Here is a 12,192-nt window from a genome sequence, read left to right as displayed (position 1 = left end):
TCGTAATGAGATTTATATAGCGCCTTTTAGCAAGGCCCTTTGACAGCAACTATTCAATTGTACGTTGCATGACAATAATTTAAAATTAAGAATTAGGACTTTTGTAAATAGTGGTGTAGTTTTGATCCAGGAAAACGAGGGATTGATCAAGAGGGATTGGGATAGGCCTGGTCCTCTATGAACCTAAACCTCAAAAAACGGGGCACATTCACCCCCCACCTCAGTCCACCCAGCAGTATAAGTGGGTGCACTGCAGTTTGTCGATCAGCAGAGTGCATGTGGTGGGGTAAAGTGTGGGTACTTCCACTTCTTCAAACATGTCAGGCCAGCATGGAAGAGTGGACAGAGATGCCTAGCAGTGGAAGCCCTTCTGTCAACAGTGATGTGAGCAAGCAATTGCAGGACTGCATTTTGCATGTATTCACATGACTTTTGTAAGGACAGTATGGGGTGATGTAGGGACAGTACGGCTTCCCGTGGCCATGGTTACTAATTAACGTAATGGGAACAGACAGGATCACGTTAGGGTAATGTGGGACCTAAGTGGTCGCTAATAATGATTGATGCGACAAGCGTTGACAGGGTTGAGTGAGGGGAAGCACGGGACCTAACAGTTGTAAATTGTAATAAGGGCAGAGACAGAAAGGGCCAGGTGTGGTGAGGAGAGGGTTCGGGAATAGGGGCGTGCCCGGGTCATGAGGGGATAAAAGCCGGCGTGAACCGGGGCTCTGGGCTGCTGTTGTGGGGGAACTGCCGTCGCCGTCGTCATCTTGGAGCGGGTCGTGTTCATCATCCTGGAGTGGGCAACTTGTAGTCTTGGAAGGCTAACGTTATGTTGTCTCAGAATAGAGTTACCTAAGTTACTCAAGTGTATATAGTCACACGCGGTTGCTCGTTAAGTTATCAGTGAGTCGGCGGACTTTATTCATAATAAATATACACATGTAGTGACTGGGAATGCCACTGTGTGGTGCCGGGCTTGCAAGGCCACGGCGGGATGTATACTGTTGTGTGTACACCCCGGACACGGGGTGTAGTACCAGCCCTAGTGGGGGCTTGGGGGAGCACTGGTTAAGCGCAGTAGCACCACGCACAGCGTGCGATGTGGTCTCCCGTTGAGAGAGCGAGAGAGTGTCAGCTAGGGTTACGTTGGGGGCATGATACTATGACTGACCTGGGGACATGTGACCGAACGATACTGGAGGGGGGCCACCGGTGGAGGGGGCCAATGGGTGGTCACATGGTCCGGGAAGAACTCTCGAGAGCCTTCGGGCAAGGGCGAAAGAGATCGAGAAGGTGGGCGGGGCGAGAGGCGGAGCCAGCCCCAGCCCGGCCCGATATAAGGGGGGCCCTGAGAGGGGCTCGGGGTTCTTTCTGTTGGAGAGGCAGGAGATCCACGTCAAGCTTAAAGAAGCCTCCAGCCACACGGTCCGGGACCCAGCTTGTGGTCCAGACCAGGATAGTGGAACCGCGTCTAGTTTCGCCGTAGCGTGGTTAGCGGGTGGTCACCACCCGAGAGTATGTTGTGTTAATAGCCTGGAGTATGTTGTGCTAAGAGTTAAATATAAAACGTGTTGCTCCCAAGACAACGTCTGCGACTGAGTTGGACTCATTTCACATATAAATGAACAAGACAGTGTCTCTGAGAGCTACGCTGCACTTTTGTGGTGTTGGACCTCGGGGCAGAGCAAAGGCTTTTTTTTGTTAAGCTTTCCGCATTAGGAGTGACGCAACTTTGCATGCCACCTGCATGTTTTCGACTGTATTCCAAAAGTGTACAGGAAAGTGTGCCATTTGCTGTACTTGTGTACATAGAACAAAAAAACACAATTGGAAAAGTATACTTTAAATGTATGCAGTCTTCTGTGACCAAGTGCACTAGAATTGAATAAATGAGCGCTGTGCTACTGGATCATTACTTGATTCCTGGCACATGAGAGCTCTCTGAGCAGGCCAGTGACTTGTAATGCCGTTTCAATATCAAACATATGCTCTGCAGTCACAAATCACGGAACACATTAGGAGCCAGTAGCTAAGACTATTCTACACACATTTTTACACAGGGTATGCCGCCATGACCTTGACTTTCACGTTAGCATCTTCTGTTGGATTTTCTATGGGCTTTTGTGAATAGTGCTTTCAAACTCCCTGCCGAAGGAACCACGCAGTATTGTTGCCTTTGGAGCTTCCTGCTTGTGACCGTGCCAGAGATGGGTTTCTGTCTGTGTGGGCTGCCAATTTAATTTGGACTTATCATTCCCTGGCTGCGTTTGCACTCTCGCTCTTTTTGCACCGTTCCATTTACCGTTTGCCCGCCCGTGTCTTATCGTGCTTTCCCAGATTCTCATTTGCCTTATTCGGTGTTGGTGCTCTGTGATAATTAGAACCCAGATGTTTACTTGGTGAATAGTTTGTGGAAACTGGGAATTAAATCCAGATTGCCAAAAGTCATTTGATGTGACTCGGGGAAAATTATAATTGGTAGTTGCCGTGTTATTGCTCGTAAAATATTTCATGGTTTAAGTTTGTTGGCCACATATCAAGCAAGTTGCTATTCATGCAAATCGATTTATTTAGAAGCAATCTTGAACAACCTTTTAGACCATGGGACTGTCACAATTTACCATTTATCTGCATTCTACCACCTGTAGTTTTGCATTTAAACCTGCAAATCAATTGTAAAATCACATCTTAAATAGGTATGGTGATACTTTTATCAGGCCGTGGGGCTGTTATAGGCATCTACTTGGAATAATTGGTGCTGCCCTCCGCCTTTTTTGGGTTTTGAAATGGCCCTACAATTATACTGGAATGTCCGCTGAACTGAGAGGTCATATTTTTTACATAATTATCTTCTTCAGAAGGAGATATGTTATTACTACTTCCATGAGCATACAAAGGAGTCACTGGATATTTGTCAGCTCACCATCTTTATTTAGCTCCCAGCAATCTCCATTGGATGGGAAATATTTATAAATACTATTTGAGAGCTGAACGATGAAAACTGTATTTGCAAACAGTTGTAATTAAACGACTAAATTACCAACGAGTTGGCGTGAAACCCTCCCTACTGTTTGTCAAAAAACGATGATCTTCATAACCAGATGACCTTTATTACCAGATGGGATGACCTTTATGAACCAGAATAGACCACACTGAAACCGAAAGTTTATATTTTCATAGCGACCTGGGTAAAACAAGTAGAGTTGTAACAAACATACATTTTTAATATACAAGGGAGGTAAACACGTTTTTATTTATTGGATATTCTTTATATTAGTTTGATTTTATATAGTATCAGTACAAAACCATGTTACACTGGCATACTGTTAGACAAGAGTGATGTGTACACAGACCAGGGAGCATTATCATTGGTCTTAGTACACAATATTTACACAATTGCCTTCACATCTATTGAATTATGACAGTTCAGACAGACCTTGTGATGTAAGTAAGATCAATCCTTTATTGTCACTATCCCAAGGGCAATTACTTGCAGTTGTATTGAAGACATTTGTAGCATCATTTGTTTTTTATTCCTTTGTAGATCATTGTTGTTTTTGTAATGTAATTTGGTAGAAATGCATATAATTATTTTAATTGTTTAGAATTTGATACGCCCCATTTTATTAATTTTCGGTTTGATTAAGTTGCTTCAGATTTTGTACATTTATAGTACTTTTTTGCTTTATATTTTTTGTGAGAATTTTTTAAAAATTTTCATTCCATGGATTACTTTTAAAACTGTTGGTAGTTTACTCCAAGTTTTCTATGCATGTTTTTTTCCCCTTCGAGTTATTTTATTTTCAGGTTCCCTTAGTATCTGATTAAGGCTAAATAAAGTAGAAATAAAGAGGGACGAGAGTTATATTTTTTAAAGCTACTCTTGGCCTTGTCTTATTCCCAGATTCCCTGATAGCACAAAGCTATGCCATTCATAAGTATATACTTTGAAATTGTTTTTTACATGTCATACGTTTGCTGTGTTTGTGTCAATTCTATTCTTGCGTGTGGCAGTATATTCTGGAGCTAAATGGCAATGGCGAGGTCTGCTAGCTACGAGAGGGCTTCAGGAGAGTTGGTGAAGTTTTGTTGCTGCATTTGAAGGAGTGCAGTCTAGTGGTTTACTGTATGGCCCATAGTTTGCATTGCATGGGCACAATCGCACAACTGTGGCTTGTTTTTAATTTACATTCATGCAGTAGATGTGCTTATCGGCCTGTTGATGTTCTGGTGCGGTTGATTGTTCCACCAGTGTCACTGAGAACTATCGAAGTATGTCATTCGAAAACGAAATCTTCCACCTTCAGGGATTTTCCCTACGTGGATCGCTTTAATAATTTATGAAACGATTCCAAAAAAAATGTGTTCCTTTGAATCGCACTCCTTTCATTTCTTAATTGAATCGCCTGTTCAGGTGGTGAAAGTAAGACCCAACGACAAGGACGCCAAGCTCAAGTACCAGGAGTGCAGCAAGATCGTGAAGCGCAAGGCGTTTGAGCGCGCCATCGCGAGCGACGACAGCAAAAAGTCTGTGGCCGATGCCTTGGACCTGGATAGCATGGGTAAGCTTTGCCGCAGAAAAGTCTTACGGCTTAAGAGTCATTCAACCACAGCTCTTGAGTGATGTAGACAGACAGCATCTCTCTTGAGCTTACGGATTAAGGCAATTAACGTTTCTAGTAAATGTATTTTTTTCTAAGCAGGTTAAAAGCCTGTTCGGACCACGCAGTCAATGAGTTGACCGTTTTAAGTTCGGCAGCGTCTTATATATTGGTTTGAGGAATTGCCAAAGAGGTATCGTCTGCTGTAAAGTTAATTTGTTGAAGATAACGCACATTCCTAACGCACGACTTGCAGTCACATTGCCAATTCCATGGAAATGTAAGCAAATGAAACTTGCATGGTGAAATGAGTCGTAAATGTGTTTTGCCCCATGGGTTTCATTTCAGCCATTGAGGATGACTACACCGGACCGAAGGTGGATAATGGCCAAGTGACGGTCACGTTCATGAAGGAGCTCATTGAATGGTTCAAGGATCAGAAAAAACTGCACAGGAAATATGCCTATCAGGTAAACGACTGCTCACCAAGGCACCACCGGTACATTACAATAACGTCCCATTGTATGTTTAACACGTAGGCTTTCGCGACCAATATCCATAATACAGGTATTTTTTGTTTAGATGCGTAAATATATAAATGTGTCGTTAAACCCGCCACCACCCAATACAGCCAATCAGTAAGGTTTGTCTCATGAACAGAATGTGCCAATTCGTTACTAGTACAGCACACGTGTGTTGGAGAGCAAAAGCCACAACATTTACAATCTTGAGCATGTTGTTTCGCCAGTAATTACAACTAGATTCATCAGGCGACAGCCAGAATTGTGGAGAAATCCTCCCTTTTTGTTCCTTAGAGGGGTAGGTGTGATGGCATCACTTGTGCGCGCTATTTGCGTGGGTATCTATTGGCGGTTGGGTTATTTATATGGTAATCAACATACATTATCCATGTACATTATTTATGCAAGCACATTTTACTTGTACATCATGTCGATTGTGTGTACTAAAATAGCCGTACCAAAGGTAATCCCTATTGAAGTATGGTGACCTGTATAGGCATGCATTTAAACAATGTATTCTACCTCTTCCAAAATTGGCCCCTTTGCCCCCCTAAATGTCGATTTTATCGTAAAAATATTGAGCTAATTCAGGCAGAACACTGATTGATCCTTTGTATCAGGAAAACATTTGTGAACAATAATAGAGAGGAATGACCGTTTCAAAATGAACAAGTTTGTGGGTAGATGGCATTCTAATTTGTTGTCTTTTTTGTCTTGCCAACATTTTCTTCAAGAAGTGTAAACGTCAATGCAAAGCTAAATTAAACGTCCCTTATTATTAATTGTAATTCTTTTTCAACCCCAATTCGATTTCGTTTGTGCTATTGCCCTGACATTATGACAGGAATAGACTTCCATTCAGAAGTCTCACATCTAGAAATGCACCCGCTTTGTGTTAGAGTTGTAATCTCTAAAAGTAAAATATTGTTTTATCCACAACAGTAGGGTGCACATTCTGACATACCATGCCATTGATAAATATTTATCAAATCAATAGTTTAAATGTTCATACCTGGAATTGAACCAAAAATGAAGTGCAAAATACAGGGTATGGTATTTGCGACCAACTCACAACTGACTACATGTGAGAACCTAGTTTAATTGCGTGTCTATGGCTGGATTCATACCAAGCTCATTACTCTGAGCCACCTCGCCCATTCTTCTCCTATGCTTCAGTTCGGTTCAGTTTAGTTTGAAGTACCCTGTTTGCCAAGAAGCTCTTAAATCGGGTTTCATCAACAAACAACAACAACGCTGCTTCTCCGACAAATGCAACAAGTCGGTAAACTAAATAAATTATTTCCCTTCTACGTGACTTTACCGAAAGAACCAAGAATATGAATCCCTGCAGCCACGAAAGCTTAAAATCGAAAAATAACAGATAAGTGAAATAAAGAAAAAGCTAGCAAATCATAATTGCAATATACAAATTGGTTGTGTTCTGAACATTGCCACTTAAAAAAATATAACTTTATGACATTTACACTTATACAGCTAGGAACAACAGCTTCCACACTGCCCACCAGGGATTATTTGTCTGTCGTGCACGAATGCGCTGTCCAACCAAGTTCCTACCTGCCCACTCCGAAGTAACGTGTTTTTCAAAGCGACCTAGCCACAAATGATAGCTCCACAAAGTGGCTTATCATTTGGACATTTATAGCAGCAAAATAATCGAAATATCTATAAGCGCATGAATGCTGGAGAAATGTGTGGGATTTATGGTTTTTGCATTGTGATGCAGTTAAAAACAAAACTGCATCTGCACGATATTGCATCAAGTACAGTGAGGGAAAAAGGTATTTGATCCCCTGCTGATTTTGTACATTTGCCCACTGACAAATAAATTATCAGTCTATAATTTTAATGGTAGGTTTATTTGAACAGTGAGAGACAGAATAACAACAAAAAACATCCAGAAAAACGCATGTCAAAAATGTTATAAATTGATTTGCATTTTTATGAGGGAAATAAGTATTTGACTCCCTCTCAATCAGAAAGATTTCTGGCTCCCAGGTGTCTTTTATACAGGTAACGAGCTGAGATTAGGAGCACACTCTTAAATGGAGGACTCCTAATCTCAGCTTGTTACCTATATGAAAGACACCTGTCCACAGAAGCAATCAATCAATCAGATTCCAAACTTTCCACCATTGCCAAGACCAAAGAGCTCTCCAAGGATGTCAGGGACAAGATTGTAGACCTACACAAGGTTGGAATGGGCTACAAGACCATCGCCAAGCAGCTTGGTGAGAAGGTGCACAACTCAAAGACAATGCACCATCAGAGTATGAGAGCTCGGGGCAAGCATCTACATCTGGTCCAACCCATGTGAGACTAGGCTCTAAGGAAAGCTGTATCGGGTGTGGACCAATCAACTTCAAGGACAGTGCACATTTTCAGAGTTATGTTCTTTTGTTTGTATTATGACTGCAGGTATTGCGGTCTATGCAAACATGACTCCTTGTAAAAAGGTGTCAGTTTTGTTGGCAGATAGAAGGGTAAAAAACCAATTATCATATTTTTACTGGCAAATGAGGTTCCCATAGTGTGGATGCTTGCCCCGAGCTCTCATACTCTGAAGGTGCATTGTCTTTGAGTTGTGCGACTTTGGCGTCATCTGGTCCAACCCATGTGAGACTAGGCTCTAAAGAAAGCTGTCTCGGGTGTGGACCAATCAACTTCAAGGACAGTGCACATTATCAGAATTATGTTCTTTTGTTTGTATTATGACTGCAGGTATTGCGGTCTATGCAAACATGACTCCTTGTAAAAAAGTGTCAGTTTTGTTGCCAGATAGAAGGGTAAATAAACAATTATCATATTTTTACTGGCAAATGAGGTTCCCATAGTGAAGGTGACAACAGTTGGTGCGATTATTCGCAATTGGAAGAAACACAAAGGAACTGTCAATCTTCCTCGGCTTGGGGCTCCATGCAAGATCTCACCCCGTGGAGTTGCAATGATCATGAGAACGGTGAAGAATCAGCCCAGAACTACCCGGGAGGATCTTGTCAATGATCTCAAGGCAGCTGGGACCATAGTCACCAAGAAAACAGTTGGTAACACACTACACCGTGAAGGACTGAAATCCTGCAGCGCCCGCAAGGTCCCCCTGCTCAAGAAAGCACATATACATGCCCGTCTGAAGTTTGCCGATGAACATCTGAATGATTCAGAGGACAACTGGGGAAAGTGTTGTGGTCAGATGAGACCAAAATGGAGCTCTTTGGCATCAACTCAACTCGCCGTGTTTGGAGGAGGAGGAATGCTGCCTATGACCCTAAGAACACCATCCCCACCGTCAAACATGGAGGTAGAAACATTATGCTTTGGGGGTGTTTTTATTCTAAGGGGACAGGACAACTTCACCGCATCAAAGGGACGATGGACGGGGCCATGTACCGTCAAATATTGAGTGAGAACCTCCTTCCCTCAGCCAAGGGATTGAAAATGGGTCGTGGATGGGTATTCCAGCATGACAATGACCCAAAACACACGGCCAAGGCAACAAAGGAGTGGCTCAAGAAGAAGCACATTAAGGTCCTGGAGTGGCCTAGCCAGTCTCCAAACCTTAATCCCATAGAAAATCTGTGGAGGGAGCTGAAAGTTCTAGTTGCCAAACGTCAGCCTTGAAACCTTAATGACTTGGAGAAGATCTGCAAAGAGGAGTGGGACAAAATCCCTCCTGAGATGTGTGCAAACCTGGTGGCCAACTACAAGAAACGTCTGACCTCTGTGATTGCCAACAAGGGGTTTTCCACCAAGTACTAAGTCATGTTTTGCAGAGGGGTCAAATACTTATTTCCCTCATAAAAATGCAAATCAATTTATAACATTTTTGACATGCGTTTTTCTGGATTTTGTTGATGTTATTCTGTCTCTCACTGTTCAAATAAACCTACCATTAAAATTATAGACTAATCATTTCTTTGTCAGTGGGATAACGTACAAAATCAGCAGGGGATCAAATACTTTTTTCCCTCACTGTAGATAAGCAGCAACATTTTTTTCTTTTAGTGCCAGTGGTCAACCTCGTGTGTGTGTGTGTGCGCTCGTGTGTGTGTGTGCGCGCTCGTGCGTTACACAAGAATGCGTGCCTTGGACCGCTCGGTTATCAGAGGAAAAGCCCTTGCATTGCTCTTTGCGATTCAAATACAAGGTCGGTTTCGGAAGTCTGCTATTATTTATACCGTTTTATCTGTGCAACTGTTTGTACAGAGAGTATGCTACACATCCACGCAGGGGAGTGGACGCATTTGTGAGCAAACTCCTGGCTCGCTGAGCGGAACCTGAGCCCTCCAAATGCTTATCCTTCCCAACGGAAAACTTTCTTCTCTCACAACTTGAGGCCTTGAAGTCAGGATGTTGAATCGGTTATCCATACTGAAACGATTTTTCTGTCTCTGACTTTAATGATGACGTTAACCTCATTTAGCCACGCTTGGACTGAGCGCTCAGGACTCATCCAAGATGGGTGTACCTTCCCTTTATTAATAGCCTGCAGTGACAAGAGTGTTATGACACATTATCAGCCACCTTACTGTTGTTTTATAATTTATAAATAAGTGAATGCCAATGTACCATCATGCAAATAATGCAATGTATGAAAATGTATATTCGATTAAATTAAATTAAAATTAAATTTAAGTATGGAAATAAAAAAAATAACATTACATCACATTTCAAATATAAGCATTTGCCAAACACCAAATGTAAACACATTGTGCCTTTTCCAACATGGATGTTTAATTAATACGGACATCAAAGCCACGTAGAGAAATTTGCAAACATATACAACAACGTCTAGTGCCGCATGTGCATTGGTTTATATTTGGTTTGTGTTTACTTCCATAGATCCTCCTCCAGGTCAAGAAAAGTCTTCAGAAGTTACCCAGTCTGGTGGAGGTGACAATCAAAGATGTAAGTTTTGTTTCCCCTATTTGCTCACATTTGTGGGTACCATTTGCTTGCAGCAGAGCACATGCTGTAATGGAATCCAACATATTAACCTGCTCCTTAGCTCAGCATAAAAGGGCACTTAATTTACAAAAATGTCTAATCAAAGATTTTTTTATTTTACTACAATATTCATATTCTTGGTTCTTTCGGTAAAGACTTTACCGATAGAACCAAGAATGTGAATCCCTGCAGTCACAAAAGCTTTAAATACAAATATTCAGTTGAGTATTGTGAATTGAGTCGAGCGAGTTATGTACACCAAGCACAGTGATCATATCTGGTGCATCTCAATGGGCTCCGTGATTCGCCAGAAAGCTATGATAAAACAATTATCCAGATTTCACCCTGTAATATTCTCAGACGTTATCTACTAGCACCATCTTGTGTTATAAGAAGCATAATCTATACCTAGTTGGGGATTTTAGTTTGCCTTTAGCAGTAGTCAAAATACTCTTAGGTTTTTTCGGTAAAATCACGTAGGTAGAAAAATTAAAATAAATAATGAAAATAATAGAAGTAATAATTGAAATAAAATAATAAATCACGGCGTTTCGGAGGCAACACAAGTATCCGTCATCAGGTGGGACCGTCACAGCTAAATTTACTGTATCAATTTACTGTATCAAGAGACTTACGTTGCCTCTGAAACGTTGTGATTTATTATTTTATTTTTATTAATACTTCTATTATTTTTTATTTTTCTACCTACGTGACTTTACCGAAAAAACCTAACAGTATGAATCCTTGCAGTCACGAAAGATTCAAATCTAGAAGTAGTCAAAATGTTTGTTTATTTATGTCAGTGTTCTGATTTGTCCTGAGATTCCCCCAAAAAATGCAATGCCTAAATGGGTTTGTGGGAGAAACGTGTGAGTTTAATTTATTTTAGGTATCCTAAAATGAACTATGCCATTTTTTTTACAATTTTTTAACTGCTGCCCTCTGCATCGATAGGTAGCTATAAAATATTTAGGGTAAAATTGGTGATAACTGCAATGAAATCAAGGAAAACATTTTTTAGACTGAAACTGATATTAAACTCATGGGTGACTTGGCAGGAAGAAATAGATGCTTTAAATATTGGTACAAAATCACACATTGAAATTACACATTAGGAGACCGGTACATTTAGTAAATTGTGCACAAATAAACATTTGCTTCGTCTTTCTGACATGTTTAAAATTGTCAATTATTTTTGCTATTTATATAAAAATGTTTAGTTCGCAGAAAAGCAGTAATTTATGGCAGTTATGAAAGTGTTATGAGTATTGTCTCTCTTAAGGGTATAAGCATATGTTCGGGGTGGTTCGATATGCGTTTATGAATGCAGTTCACACTCAAACTATTTTAGTTCAACGAACAGTTGAATCACCCCCAGCTGCTGGGCAATGTGAGGAATTTCCATAGCACTACGTTTACTGTAAAGTGGTGATGTGATTACGTTAAGTTGTGCCAGTGCAGTGAATGAAATTGCAGCCGAGAGTGGACAGCTTACCTAAACATGTTCAGGTATGTGTGGATGATCATAAATTACAACAAAAAAGCTGACACGTTTCGTCATTAACGTTATTGAACCAGCATCATCGGTGATGTTCATATGTTTAGACACCAATCACAACACCATCATAGTAATGTCTGAATTACCACTTGGCTCACTTGGCTTGTTTTGTAATCATGTTTGAATAACTTGTCTCTTTCTGGAACAGGGTGACATGATTACCGTCTGTGGAGATATTCATGGTCAATATTTTGACCTACTACACATTTTTGAGCTCAATGGGCTCCCATCTGAAACAAATCCTTACGTATCCTTGACGCATGCTTTTGGAGTATTTCTGTTTTTCGCTGTGTGGCATTATGACAATAAATTGCGGTAACAATGTTGTAGATTTAACACGTAGGCTTTCGCGACCAATATTATTCATAATCAACGTTTTTGGGTTTAGATCGCGTTATTTATAAATGTGTTGTAACCCTCCACCACCCGACACGGCCAATCAGTAAAAAAGTGTCACGTTGACAAAAGACAATTCGTTCACTGCTTTAGCCCACCGGTGTGTTGAAGCGTGAAACCACAACAATTTACAATTTGAGTACGACGTTTC

The 12,192-nt window shown here is 41.0% G+C and overlaps 1 protein-coding gene across 1 annotated transcript in view; it reads left to right on the top strand.

Annotated features, from left to right (window-relative positions):
• Positions 1 to 12,192, top strand: part of PPP5C (protein phosphatase 5 catalytic subunit) — a 48,203-nt gene that overhangs the window by 11,141 nt on the left and 24,870 nt on the right. Inside the window, exons 3-6 of the mRNA XM_061578556.1 lie at positions 4,418 to 4,565; positions 4,953 to 5,074; positions 9,983 to 10,048; positions 11,794 to 11,892. Of these exons, the coding sequence (XP_061434540.1) occupies positions 4,418 to 4,565; positions 4,953 to 5,074; positions 9,983 to 10,048; positions 11,794 to 11,892 (435 nt within the window). The remainder of the gene's footprint in view (positions 1 to 4,417; positions 4,566 to 4,952; positions 5,075 to 9,982; positions 10,049 to 11,793; positions 11,893 to 12,192) is intronic.

The sequence above is a fragment of the Lethenteron reissneri genome, chromosome 8 (assembly GCF_015708825.2).
Source record: "Lethenteron reissneri isolate LAM-NWPU_2019-01 chromosome 8, ASM1570882v1, whole genome shotgun sequence".
NCBI classification, from domain to species: Eukaryota; Metazoa; Chordata; class Hyperoartia; order Petromyzontiformes; family Petromyzontidae; genus Lethenteron; species Lethenteron reissneri.
Note: the sequence above shows the minus strand (reverse complement) of the source record. Positions and strands in the feature narration are given on the sequence as shown.